This window comes from Narcine bancroftii, chromosome 6, assembly GCF_036971445.1.
Source record: "Narcine bancroftii isolate sNarBan1 chromosome 6, sNarBan1.hap1, whole genome shotgun sequence".
In the NCBI taxonomy this organism is placed as follows: Eukaryota; Metazoa; Chordata; class Chondrichthyes; order Torpediniformes; family Narcinidae; genus Narcine; species Narcine bancroftii.
In genome coordinates this window covers 27,975,107-27,989,987 of record NC_091474.1, presented here as the reverse complement: position 1 = coordinate 27,989,987, position 14,881 = coordinate 27,975,107, and the positions used below count along the sequence as shown (strand labels likewise).

The 14,881-nt window shown below is 36.0% G+C and overlaps 1 protein-coding gene across 11 annotated transcripts in view; it reads left to right on the top strand.

Moving 5' to 3' along the window:
* Positions 1-14,881, top strand: part of LOC138735878 (death-inducer obliterator 1-like) — a 144,722-nt gene that overhangs the window by 79,174 nt on the left and 50,667 nt on the right. For all 11 annotated transcript variants that reach the window (XM_069884428.1, XM_069884430.1, XM_069884426.1 and 8 more), the window contains 2 exons: positions 94-306; positions 2,776-2,998. In XM_069884428.1, coding sequence (XP_069740529.1) covers positions 94-306; positions 2,776-2,998 — 436 coding nt within the window. The remainder of the gene's footprint in view (positions 1-93; positions 307-2,775; positions 2,999-14,881) is intronic.

The window sequence follows — 14,881 nt, the reverse complement described above, 5'->3', positions numbered from 1 at the left end:
TTCCAACCTCTATTTTTCTTGCATATACTCACTGATTTGTGAATCAGTCCCCTAATAAATATATTGACAATCTGCTATTTACTTTCTTACTAGGGAGTGGATATTACAGCAGTACCAAAGTGTATTGGGCCAGGGTGTGCCAACCTTGCCTCTACTGACTCTGTGTACTGTAGCCATGACTGCATCCTCAAACATGCTGCAGCCACTATGAAATCACTCAGCCAAGCCAAGGATCAGAAACAAAAGACGAAAGAGAAAGGAAAATCAAAGCCAGAGAAGCCGACTTCATCCAAGTCCTTTGCAGAGGTAAAAAAAAATGAGTCCAACTTAAAATAAAAAGCAAGGTTGAAGGCTCTGGGACTCTTGATGAAAAGGAATAGCATGTAACAAATGCTAATGTAGGAAGTGTTCTTTGAGACATTAGATGCAATGGAGTTCAATCTAATTTGTGTAGGAGTTGATTTTGCAGCAAAACTACTGGTTTCACTAGTTGCCTGGGATGTACCACTTCCAATTTTCTACACTTTAATTTCATTTTTAGTCAAATAATAATCTCTGCCACAGGCAATATCTGTATTACCTTTCTTTTTTTTAACTGCCAGAATTGTGTGCTATAGGCATCATTAGTTAACCTAAATAAGATATTGAGCAACTCCTGCCTCTGAACCCTTTTAAGTAGCCGTTGATTGAGATTCCCACACTGCTTTGAATGGTTGTAGTTTGATGCCGCTAAACCTGAGTTTTCATTTTGTCAGTCTGGTGGCAATTAGTGTAAATTCTAATCTTGGGAGTTGACATTTCAGAAAACTGCCTCTTGATGGGAGTTTTGTCATTGATAATCGTCAATAATTTGGAACTAGGTGCACTGAAACATCAGTGATTGAAGTAGTGGCAGCATAAACAGAATGATATTAATATGTTTCAATGTTACCCCTGCAATTCCAGATCAACCTTTTTAATTCTATGTGCCTGTGTTTTACATTAGCTATACATGCATAAAGAATATTCAGATTAACTTACCATGTACAGTACCTTCCTCTTATGTCGAAGAAACCAAAGTCTGTCACCACTGCTACCTAAGGCAAGAGTTATGGGTTCTTCTCCCAAAAAACATAATATCAGCTCGGAAATATATTACCCATCATCATTACTGGAATTTCTTGCCTAACAGTATTGGAATATATTGAATCTCCACCGATTTCTCGCAGCCATGCAGAGATGTTGGTTTGTCTGTTAGATCCACATACTTTAAATTTTAAAAAGTGCTTCTATAGTAAAAGTAACTTTCCTGTTAAGAATGTTATAAATCTATTTATAAATGTATTGCCATCTAAATTAGTGCAGAGGGAAGTTAAATGATTGGTTGGTCTGAATAAAAAATTGATATGTTAATAGCTCAGATCTGGCACCTCTCTATATTGCTTTTGAAAGAAAAAGGTGAAAGAGTGATGCAAAAGAAAAAGTTTTTTTTTCAAGTTAAACCCAAAGTATTTTTTAAAAATCAACAAAGAAAAATGGAAGCCACACATCGTTCTGCAAGTTGAGAAGAAAGTCGATACACACGTAGACTTGTAGTTTTGTATATTGAATCTTGATTGTACCAAAATTGCTTTAAATTTTTCCATCGTCATTAGATATTACATTGTTACCCAAAATTTAAGGGACACACTAATATTTCTCTGCTTTGTAGCCAAAGGGTGGTGCCTGTCTCCTGAAGGATAATGGAGTTGAAACAGCATTGTAATTTTCCTGGATTGGTGCAGACCTTGTGCTTCAGCTTCTGGAGTAGCCATCACGTTACTGCTTTAAATCCCAATGATTGCAAATATTGCAGTGAATTCGAAAAATTAAGAGATGCAGCAGCTACTGGTTAAAAAGAGAGAGATAAAATATATATTAAAGAGAGTCAGTTTTAGAGCTTTCTCCAACACGTTTTTATTTCCTAGAGAGTGGACATTTGTCAGATACTAAATAAAATAGATCCAGTCCAATAAACTAGATAGTGTTTCAGAAAAATGGCTCTAAGCCTTTTGCCTCCCAACCAGAGTATACCAGCAGTTGTCGGTAAATTTAGTTATGCCCTTTTCTGCTTATGGTTTTCCATTCAGGCTCCTCCTTTGGTTCATATTGGCTTTTATGTAATCAAGGGCACTTCATCTGTCTTGGTATACATGCTTTCTTTTTAGCATTTGTTGCATAATTGAAGTGCAGAATGAGAAGTACAAGTAGAGATTGATAACCTAGGATCAAGTCTGAAAATAATGGGCAGAGAGGAAAAAAAAGTTGCAAGCATATCTGAAGCTAAATTGCAAATGGTACATCTTTGGATCCATCACTTCCATGTTGGGAAGAAACTAGAACTCCAATTGTAAACTTAGCTGGCTGTGAAGATTCTAGTTAAATACTAGGTGTAAATTATTCACCAGATGATTCTACTGTGCTCAATGTATATAGCAGAAGTTATGTCGCAACTATTAGTTGCTTCAGCAGTGGACACAACAAGCTAATGTTCATGTACCCATTGTAAACTCTGGAGCTCTAATCTAGTAATATCAGAAGACAGGGCTTTGTGGAAATGAAATTGTATATCATAAGGATATAGGAAATGTGTTCAATGCCCTCAATTTCCCAGACTTGATTATTCAATATACGAAACAAAAATATTCTATTTTAAATTGACATTTAAAAGGCAAATTAAAGTAATAATTGTGGTGTGATTAAAAAAGGTATGTAAAATGGTTAATGCATTGTAATGTTAAACTATTGTTGTTACAGGCGAGTTTGAAACTTCCAACAGCTGGCCCTCACAAAAGTGAAGAATCAAATGCAATGGAAATGGCAGCCAGGAAATTGGTAGTATTAGTCCACAATAACCCCCTGCCACCACTGAAGGAATCTGTACCAAGCACTGTTGCAGGGACATGGACGATTGATCATAATTACAACGCTGTTAAACCTGAAAAGAATGTGATATCATCTTCCGTTTTTTACGAATCGTGTATGTATCATATAGTAATTTTCAACATTCGTTTTTCTCCTTTTGAAAAGCAAGTTCTCTCTAGACAGATATGGATCCCACTGTGTCAATGAAGAGATAAAAAGCTTTTCAGCACTGCGTATGCACTCAGGGCTTTTAGGGCTTGTTTTTTTTTCATATATTTAATTTCTTCATTTCTGTTCCGTGACCAAACATTTTTTCTTCTAGGATTTCTGTACTTTAGCATTATATTCTAGTTCTTATTCAACAAATTCAGTAAGAAACCTAAAGATCCATTAGCTGACAGTGTGCAAAAGGTTTAGTTTAAATTGATATTTAGTTTTTTCTTTTGTCAGGCAGTACAATCCATTATTTTCTCTAAGTTGTGCTGCTCGTGTGCTTTTTGTTATCAGCAGACTTCCACACTCGATCACTTAGCATTCACCTACTGAGGTTTCTGCATAATTATTAATTCCTTTTGAGGAAAGGACTGGCCAGGTTGGTATTGAGAAGTTAAAAGTATACCATATCATTTGCTTAGCTTATAACTGCTTGAATATTTCTTCTCCAATGAACCTTTCGTAGTAATGGGTGAAATTATATTAGTAATTTGTTGAATGCTGTGAAAGAAGTTCTAGTAGTCGGTGCATACATATTTCTACTAAAGAAAAAGTGAAAACATTTTTACCTTCTGTAATACAGTATAGCAAGAAAGTAGCTGATAAGCAGGTTAGTATGAAACAATTGATGTACAATGGAAACTATTGTACTGCTGTGGAGCATCCCAGGCGACCAAGAATGATTCTTCATGAGCCTTTGATGTGGAATAACCTGGCCTTTGTTGGAGTCATGGTAAATGGAAATAATGTGGCATTACATATAGTTATGTACCATCGCAACTAAGGTGTGTGGGTTACATCCTCTCTACCTCTCATTTAATCATTCAAAAAACAGTATAACCTCACACTCATTTCAAACTCTCAAGTCATTTTAATCTGTAACATGCTTCTATTAAGATTATCCAATTAAATTCATTATTTTGAAGCCAGGCTAAGCAAATAATTTTTTTAAAAAGTCTTGGCCTTTCATGGAGAAAGTGTGTGTATTACATTGCATGGTCAGCAGCAGGTAAAGTCATTGTATTATGCAGAGTGAGGCCAGAGGATATTTTCTCCACAGAGATGCTCTTCATTCATGGAGGATCATCTTCATTTGATAGAGAATATATAGTCACAAGTTTAAATTAGGCATACCTTGAATTTTGCTTCATGTTACAGTTTTTATGATGGAAGTAGTTTTTGAACATGAGACTCAAGCTTAACATGCTGGAATCTGGAGGGAAAAAAAACAATCTGCTGGAAGAACTCAGTATCAGTGGAAACAAAGGAATAGTGGATATTTTAGGTTAGATCCTTCCATGAAGAATTCTGATCTGAAACATTGACTATTTTCCTCCCACTGATGTTGACCAGCCTGCTGAGTTGCTCCAGCAGATTGTTTTTGCTCTAGCTTTTGTATATGTTGAATTACACATTCCTAAACTTTCTTCCTTCCGGGTTTGCCAGTTTTGCTAATACAAAAGTAGCTCAGTGTATTTAGGGGGGGTGGGGGGGGGGTGGAATCAAGGTAATGTAATTATAATGTTCCCATTATAACTTAACACAGGTCTTCACAAAATTCCTTTGTGTTATGCATAGTAGATTGTTTGGAAGTAAAAACACAATGCTGAAGAAACTCAGCAAGTCAAACTGTACTTTATGTAGCAAAGATAGATACATAACCAACATTTGGGTCTTGAGCTCTTCATCAAGGTATGGAAAAATGTCAGCAGACACCTGAATAGAATGGTGGGGGTGGTGGGGTGGGGAGAGGAGCACAGTTCCAAAGGCAGGAGGTAATGGATGGATAAGGGAGGGAGGGCACAGCAATAAGCAGGGAGAGGAGGGATGGCTCTGTGAATAGAAAGGTAAAGGGGTGGAGAGCTAAGAGAAAGAAGAAAGGGGGAAAGGGAAGGGAGGGAGAATGGAGAGTACTCTATCAGAAACTGGAGAAGTCCATGTTAATTCCATCTAGTTGGAGAGTGCCCAACAGAAGATCAAGTGTTGTTCGTCCAATTTACCAGTGGTCTTGGTGGGATAGTGCACAAGGCCATGGACAGACGCAAGAATGGGAGTGAGACAGAATTGAAATAGTTCTTGATTAGGAGAGTTCTTAGGTACAAAAATTGTTTATCAGAGTCGTACACTACTTGCATACTCTAAATGTTTACTCTAAACCAGTGGTGGTTCTCATGAGTCTGTAAGTAAAATTTAAGAACATTTGAAATCCACAAATTTAAAATTCCAGGTAAAGTTTAACAGAGAACAGGTCACACATTGAATACTTGAATGTTTTTTTGGGGGAAATTAAATATATATAGAAAAGTCTCCTTTATGGATAAAATCCAGTTTTACTTTATGGGGATGTTTGGAAAATTTGAGAATGCTACAGCAACTTGTCTGAAAAGTCCTGTTAGTATAATAATCCATTCTGTCTAAGTTGCATTTGTGCTTTTGAGTCTGAATCTGTAAGGTTGAGCAGAACCTGGCCAAAGTTGTGCCATTTTATACATCTGCTGGAAGAAAAAGTAGGAGCACTTCAACAAAAAGAACAAAACAAAATTTCTGAACTCTTGTGTCTTGGGTGACATGTATGCTCTGATATCAATGAAAGGATTTTTTTCATTCAATCAGTAAGGCGATGGATGATTTCAAATTTGCACATTTTAAACAGTCGTCAATTCAACATAATATTTTGGAATTGAAAAGGATCATGGACTACACTGAACCAGAATATTGTAGCCCTTTCTGTGTGAAAGTTGTGTTGCAGTAGTATCACTACCTCATGGCTCCAGAATCTTGGGTTTATTCCTGATCTCATAGACTCTTATGTTGAATTTGTTCATTCTTCTTGTGACTCACTGGATTTCCAAAAACTGCTCTGATTGCCTTCCTCATTCCAAAGGTATGCAATCGGTTCCATTAAATTATCTCTTAGAGTAAATAAATTGCAAAAATAGAACTGATGATAGTGTAACAGAAAATTGTGGGAGGGCAATATGGAAGTAAGGTGAAGGAAATTGATGGGATTGGTGGGAGCTGGCATGAACCCAATTAGGCCAAATGGTCATTTCCTTTGCCATAAAAAATGAATACACTTCATTCTGAGCTTAGTTTGACATACATTGGATCATTTGCATCTTGGATGCAACTTTATTAAATTAAAGTATGCAAAAGCTCTTTGTCTTAAGCGATTTCCATTCTTAATTTCTCTTGTCATGATGACCCTCTGCTGTAGTTCGCAACCTTGACATTAAATAGAAGGATGCTTCTTCAACCCTTAGACTAAGTTCAGTATTGGCAGCTTTGGCGGGTGTACTCCTTTGATTATGCAGTCATCAGAACCAGTGTTAAATTCTTAAAATATCAAATAAGATTTGTGTAAATATTCAGCATATTGATCAACTTGTGGTTAACCAATCATTGATTTCAAAGTGGATCATGTTGGCTTCCCACAATACAAGAATTAGAATTTGGGATAAACTGCATATAGATGTCTTGAGTTCTCAAAGTCATAACTCACCATGTGCACCACTGATTTAGGAAATCAAGCTGAATTTAATCACTGCTGTACTCTCCCCTAAATTGTAAATCCTTTTAATTCAAACAAATATCTACATTTCCTTTGTAACTGCGACAGTATTTTCTGCCTATGACATTTGCATCCTGTTGCAATATTTCTTGATTATCTCTCTGAAGCTGGAAGAGCTTGGAAACCAACTTACCAGTTTAAATGAAGCCATGCTTCTGTCCATAACTTTGGGTGGGTATACCTCCATTACCTCAAATCTACTCGGCTCTTATTAGTGTTTGAACATATTAATATGTTCAAACACTTTCAATTCAAACAATAAACAGTGAAATCAATAAAAGTGACTGATTCAAGATTCTTGTAATATTGCACAAAATTGTTACCATCGGCAGATATTGCCCGGCACCCCTTACAGTCAGAGAAAGAGGAGCAAAACAGAAACCCATCAAAGTCACTGAATGTCTGTGGATTCGCCTCCAGCATTTCTGCAAGTGCATAAACTTCACTCCAACCCATCCTCTAGATCCATATCCTTTGAGGCTGTTGGGATTATCTCAAAATCACAAGACTTTTGATACTGTCATTAAGGTCTTTACTTGGCCTTGTACTTTGGCCCAACCAACCTGGTTACCTCTTAATTGCTCTTTAAAATGACCAGGTGGCTTTGAAATAGCCAGCGGACACCACTTCCTGACTGATTTTGAAAACACTCCTATTGTTTTGTGCCATCTTTCTGCCTATTCTGCTGGATTCTTTTGACTTCTTGATATCTTAGTGTTTACAAAACCCTCTTGTTGCTTGTTTGCAAATGACTGAATCAAATTGGAATAATTGTGAATTCTAATCCTTTAGAAATAAGATAACTGAACAGTCAAATAACTAATATTCCCTTTCCTATCGTTCTTAGTTTGAGTGGGTGCAGCTGTCAATGACCATTTCCTTGCCATTGTTAAAATGGTTGTCCAAGTTTCAATGTTCAATGTAACTGGTTCCACAGAGTTTCACCAAAATATAAACAGTCAGTTATGACTAGCTGCAGAAAGGTATTAAGTGGGCTAAATATTAGAAGTGAAAACTGATAGATTAAACAGATGGGATTAAAATTGTCTTAAATGAAAGGTGAGACAGAGTTTTAAAGAAGTTTTTGAGCAAAGGGAGGCTATGTTGCTGAACGCACGGAACATAGGAAGTAGTTACATACATGGCTAGTCTTAAAGAGAAGCGCATTATTTTTAGAGATAAGTGCTCCAGTGGTGGTGGGGGGGGGGGGGGGGGTTACAATTATATATAGTATAACAAGTACAGCAACATGAGGTCATGAAGGGAAAAAATACGAAGAATGTATATATTCAAAGCATAATGGTAGCATACCACACTTGTTAAGAAAGTGAGCTGACCCCAGCCTTCTAAGAATATTCTCCAAACGTGCTTGGTCCCTTTGGCCACAAGCTGCACTTGTGGCCTTACTGGGGCCTATAACTCCATGCTAGAGTCCTGGCATACTAACATGTATAGTTAGGTCTATTCTAACATAAAACTAATTTAAGAAAACTGGATTAGCAATACTTTAGATTTAACATCTATTTTTATGGAACATCCTTGGGTGTGAAAATGAGAGGGTTTGCATTCAAAATTTCTGTATTAATTTCTGCTTGTATTCACTGTTAAATATTGTTAAGAACAGCAGTGTAGAAATTGGAGAACTTGTTTCACATAACTTGCAAATTATTTCCAAGAAGTCTACACAAAGCATAGTAGCATATATTAACTTCCCAAAAAAATGAAAGATTCATACAGTTTGAAACTGAACATTTGTGAAAAAGAAAATCAAAAGAAACTGCAGATGCTAACAATCTTAAATAAAAACAGAAAATACTCAGCATCTACCTAGCAAAGTTCTGGGATTCTGATGAAGGATCCTAGACCTGAAACATTGCCCTTTTTTCCCCTCTTTCACCAGATGTCACCAGACTTGCTAGTCCTTAAAGCATTTTCTGCTTTTATTTCACCTGGCCCAGTATCTGTTTTGAAACATCATTAAACCAGGCTAAATGAATGACTTTGAAGTTCTTTGCAGCAGATGGTTCCTGTGTTATCTGTTGAGTGTATTTAATATTTAATAATTCCAAACACTTAAAGAATGGCTTCAGAATAACTAGAAGATTAAGGTCAGTTTCAAGTCAAGAAGCATGTCTAGAAAGCGAAACAGTTGATTTATTGGGCCTGTGGCCTTTCGTCAGAAGAAACCGGACCTCTAGCTCTTCAGTGCTACAGTGGGGAAGTACTTCAAATTTCGCAGGTGACTCCCTTGCCATGTTCTCTGGCACCCCTGAAGAAATGAGCAGGTGAGATGTTCCTCTAGTATAATAAACAAAGTTTTATGGTGTCAGCTGAAGACGTCGTCGTCTTAGATGCAGCATAGAACATTATAGCACAGTTTGATAAGCTGACCTATTGATGCCTACCCAAATAAAAACTAAGCCTTCCCTACCTCATAAGCCTCTGTTTTTCTTTTGTCCTTGTGCTAGTCTTAAGAGTTTCTTCAATGTTCCCATGGTTCCATCCTCCACCACCCCTGGCAATGCATTCCAGGCACTCACAACTCTCTATAATTGGAAAAAAAACTTTTCTCCTGATGTCTCCCCTAAACTTTCCTCTCTTCTTTGTACAGGTTGTTTTGTACAATGTGAATAGGAAAGTTTAGGGGAGAATGTTTTGTCCTTCATTAAGAAACATACCCTGCCTGTCTGATGTGGTGCTGCCATCTGTTAATTAGTGATTTTAAACTTTTATTAGTTTGGATCTCGTAATAAATAAGCACTTAAAGGGGTTGATAAAATATTTATCATAGGTCAATGATTTTTAAAAATATTAAATAATATTAATTGTGGATAAGTTGATTGGTAAGATCTTGCTGAAGGAGATTTAAATTTCCATTTTATTTCATAATTTGAACAATAAAAGCCACTCACTGATTTCTTTTTAATCAATTAGACCTATATTTGCTTCTGTCTGGATGAAATGCTGTACTAACTGCTGACATGACTTTTGCCTTTTTAATAGAATATGCAATGGTTTGCATTTTTGGACTGAATCCATACTATTTTGTAAATTATATTTTGCCTAAGGCTTCCTGGGTGGTTGCAATATTCCTGCACTTTACATTTGATTTTTTTTAAAAGTTGAAATATCAGATAAATGATGATGCGGTCTGACTTGGTAATTAGTAATTACCAAGTAATATTCAGTAATTAGTGATCATTCAGATTACCCATTGTTGCATTGATTAAATTTTCCATGTACCTTTTTGTATCTGTTGTATTGTACAATTATCTCTTGTGTCAGAAGGGTTTGAGTTCAAACTCAATTTCTGAGAGATGTGCACATGAAGTAGAGGTTTGCCTTCCAAATAGACTCCAAATTGAGATACATTGTCTATAATGAAGGTGTGAAAGATCCCACAACTGGTTCAAAGAAATAAAGTAATTCACCCAAGGTCCTAGGCAATGTATGAACATCCAGAAAAAAATATAATTGTTGTAACTTATTTTACCTTTTACTGCAAATTAGCTGCTGCATTTTCTGTCTTTCAGCAGGGACCACTCTTAAAAACAAAATGCAAGGAAACTGGTGCAGATCACCTGGCTCCTAAATGTACCTAATCATTCAATGGGATCATGGCTAATCTGCCCCAGGCTTCAATTCACCAATAAAAAAACAATTCTCCTTTCTTCTAAATATGCATCTGCCTCCCTTGAAATACTTTGTGTTCTCAACTCCACAACTTCCCCATGATGCAGAATTCCACACTCTGCAAGAAGTTACTACACGCCTTGGTTTTGAATGGCTGCTCCTCCTCTTGCAGCTGTTTCCTTTTTCAAGACTATCCCACTAATGAAAACGTTGACATCTACCATGTCATGCCTGTTTATGATTGTGCATGTTTTCAATCAAGTAGCCCTCATTATTCTAAATAATATCAATTCCACAACCCTCTCAACCCAGGAATTAGTCATTTTCTCCTGGGCTGCCTCCAATTATTGTATTTTCTTTCTTCATAAGGGGATGGAACTGTACTCCGTATTCTAGGTTTAACCTGAATGTGCGATATAATTGTAACAATATTTTCCTCTTTCTAAACATTAACCCAGTTGCATTGAAGGACAAAATATCTGGCCTATAACTACTTGCTGCATCTGACTGCTAATATTTTGTGATTTGTGCACTAGAATGCCTAGATCCCTCGAAACTTCTCATGTTTACAGGCTCATTTCATTGATATAAAGGGTGCCTTTTTGATTCCTCTGATCAAAGTTAATGACCTTGTTCTTTTCTACTTTAAATTACATTGACTAGGTTCTCACCCACTAACTTTACCCATCTCTATCCAACTGCAATATATAAATATTGTCATCAGGGCACATATTCTTCAGAAATGCTTTGTTAACTAAAATGCTTTGAGACATTTAGTAGTCACAAATGTCAGGTGAGTGAAAGATAGTTCTTTCACTGAGGCTTTTCCCTGTCATTGGAGAATATATTATTAAACATCTAGATATTCAAAATAAAAGCATTTTTCATTTCCAGAATTTTCATTGGGCCATTGATAAATTGGATTGCAATTCACTCAGGATTTTATGATTAACTGTTCCACTAGTAGCAGCTGTTGTGTCATGAAAACAAAGTGTTTGTCGTGCACAATTATTATTCTCTTGATATTTGCAGAAGCCTGCCACATATTGTACAGCAACAGTTTGCTTTAAAATGCTAGCACAATCTGCATTCTGTCATCTTCTGTGGAAATCTGGGCTTTTTCTGGTTTGGGCTCATGAATGCACAGTGTCAGGTGTAGGAATTTAAAACCTGACGTCAATATTTCTGACTGAAAATCTATACATCGAGTCTGAACTACATACTTATAAAGGGAGAACTATATCTTCAAGCCTTAGTGGTCGAAATAATTTCATTGCTATTGGCCATCCATGGAAGTATTTTAGAAAGTTATGCATCATCATCAACAGTGAAAGTGGAACTAAATTAAACCAAGGCTATACTGTAAAAAAAAATTGAAAACAAAGATGCACATTTGGTTTGCAAATAAATAAAGCAGAGTCACAGCACTGGTGAAGAATATGATTTATAAAGTTGGATGACAAGTCAAAATTAAATTACAGATCTGTTCAATCCAACTTTGTGCTAACACAATTAAATTTATGATTGAATTGAAAATGAAGCTAAATTCATATAAATTGTCCCACTGTCTCAAAGCATCTGAGTAATTCTGTTCCATGATTCATCATGGTTCTGCCCTTTTGATTGGAGTGTGCTAATCTTGCTGTACAATGCTGTATATTATCAATAAATGACAATTAAATGGAATGAAGCTAGGGCTTGTCAAGTAGATTTAATCAAATAAATTGCTTGTATTTTTTAATGTAAACATTTTAGCTTATTTTTGAAATTTAAATATAGTGGTGGTCCTGGTGCTTCGTATCCAGTGTCTTACCTTTTCAGTACTTTCACTGAATGCGAGCAGTTGCACCTGTCCAGATCTGATATTTTACAACAGCAATATGCAGGGGGAAAAAACATCAATTATCAGCTAAATCTGAACTTGTTGATAATGAGTAAAGGGGGAATGTTGGCTGAGTCACTGTGTGAGATCTGCATTACCTGAAACTTTTCATGGAATCATTCACATTTAAATTAATTGGATAAGGCCATAGAAATAGTTTAAAATCTGATTAACAAGGAGTTATCTTTAATATGGCAACCAAGTAAATTTTTTTAAAAACTGAGCTATGTAAGATTGGTTCTAAAAAGCTTCAAAACCATTAAGTTGTCAATTGTATCGACTTAACCCAGTAGCCATTTTTATTTGGAAAGGTCTCAGCAGGAGTGAGTGATAAATCTAATTGGATTTTTATAGGACAAATGTTGCTTGTGCTCTTTAACCATCTAAACAACTAAGCAGTTTTTTTGCACTTCATGACTGAAGGATTTATTTTTTTTTATTGTGGGAGCATACATCCTGATAATGGGAATTTTTCCAGTGTAGAGTTTGAGAATATCTTAAAAACTCCAAACAAGTTTAGCATGTAGAGAAACTAAGTTATCAAGACTTCCCTTTATAAAATAATTGATTATTACAATCCACAAAACATGGGAAATTTCCATAATGACCTAGATCAGCAAGATGTGTGAATGGTAGCATTTTATATTACACAATATTTTTGATGAAGCTTTTCCATCCACTTGTGTAAAAATTTGTTTCACCTAAAATATTGAGAGTGTAAATTCAACCATAAATTAATGCAATGGGGTTGAATTTAATTTTAGAACTGCAGATCAGAGATTTACATGGAAGTACTATTAAGTAAGCTTGGATTGATGTGGTCTTTGTGAATGTTTTTGATTTGTTTTGCTTGACTTTTTCAAAGCAAATGTAAAAACTATGGATAATTATGTTTATTATGGCAAATAGATTTTAGCCTTAAAATTTCAATGGTTATTAATAGCTGATGGCAAAGAGAGATAATTGTTACTGCATTGTGCCCTGCATTGACACAGAATAATTTTTAATTCTTGAATTAACATTTTTTTTCGTAGAGGAACAGGCAATGCTGGATTTGGTTCCAGGCGTTATAGATGATGGCCCATACCTACTTGTAATTGCATGGGTTGTGGACCGAGTTTCAGCTACTTGACATGGTTTTAATTGCTATTAACCTTTTTTTGAAACATTGATTTTAAAAGTATTTTGCTTGGACTCAGTAAAATGCAGGAAAAGTGAGCTGCTTTTCTGGTCCACCTGATGTCCCAGAGTGCTTTACAGCTTTGACAGAACTTAAATGCTAATGTACAAATCAGGAGTTGGAGTAGTCACTCAGCACATTAAGACACTGCTATTTAATAAGATAATTGTAATTTCAACTTCTTTACCCTAGAAATAACTTTTCACAGCATCCCCACTTTCATAATAGGTATACCTTTGGGGTCAAGGATGACTCCCCACAGTTCTAAGCATTCTAAAATGACCAATGAATCTTGTAGGAAATTACAGATGGTGTTCTAACTTGAGTTTAACTCAATGGGTGAGGTAGTTTGGATGCTGCACCTCTGTTTGCCTTCATGTGCTCCTGACACAGTCACGTGCAGTGCTTGTTGCCTTACTGGTTGCTTCCCTGCCGAATTGAGTGGTCAATGATTCCCATGAATTTGTGAGAATGTGGGCAGTGTTCCATACATTTCTGAGTAAATAACTAGTTACCTTGTGAAATTGATGCCACAGTCTTCACCCTTCTAATTCGTCTTTAAATAGTGTCATGGAATCCTTTACCCATAAGGGTGAAGGTAAAATGTCTAAAAGGCAACAGCTCTGATAGTGCTATAGTTCTGTGGTACTGAACTGACATTATGTATTAAGATCACTTGGAAGGGAACTTGGTAGATGAGAATGAAATGGAGGCAATCTGACAAATGTCAGCAATTAGTCATTCCAAAAGTGAAGAATACAGGGCATGAACTGAACATAATAAATGTATATTGAACATTATGGTTGGGTTGGTGGGGGTGGGGTGGCGAACTGAGAGAGGAGAGGATCTCCTGAAGTGAATTTCTGATTTTATTTTGACAGGAGATAAAGTATTGGTATTGCTCTTCAGTTGGTTTAGGCTTAATTATGGTTGATTTTATGGTGATTTTCAAAAACTTTGTAGTACAGTGAGCTGAACAAAATTTAGTGAGGATTATTAGGAGTTTTCAGAAATTTAAAACCAATAAATGTAATTTTTCAATTGTTAAAAGATTAAAGGTAACAAATTCCAAGCAACTGGAGCTAAACACTTGTTCAAATGATGGATCTGTTCTGAGGGACTCAACAAAGCTGAATGACACTACAAAATTTCTGTTACTTTAATTTTTGAATATTGGTATATTTCAAAATTCTCCTGATCCATCTTACTGAAGCTCATAAATATAATGCCATACATGCTGAAAATATACAATCCAGGTGAAGTGGTAAGATAAGGGTGACCTAGTTAGCCAGCGGTCAATTTTCACTCATGATCCGAACAAGTTCATTCTAATTACTTTTGTCATAGGGGAGGGAATTGGTCAGTGAGACATCACATAGAACTTCACTATAAGAACTGAAATAGCATGGAAGTCATTGTACCACCCATGCAAGAAGATAATTTGTAGAATTAAAGGGTTTTGCACCTAAATTAAGTGACACTCAATAGAGCATAGAGTACTCGTAGAAGGGGAAATAAA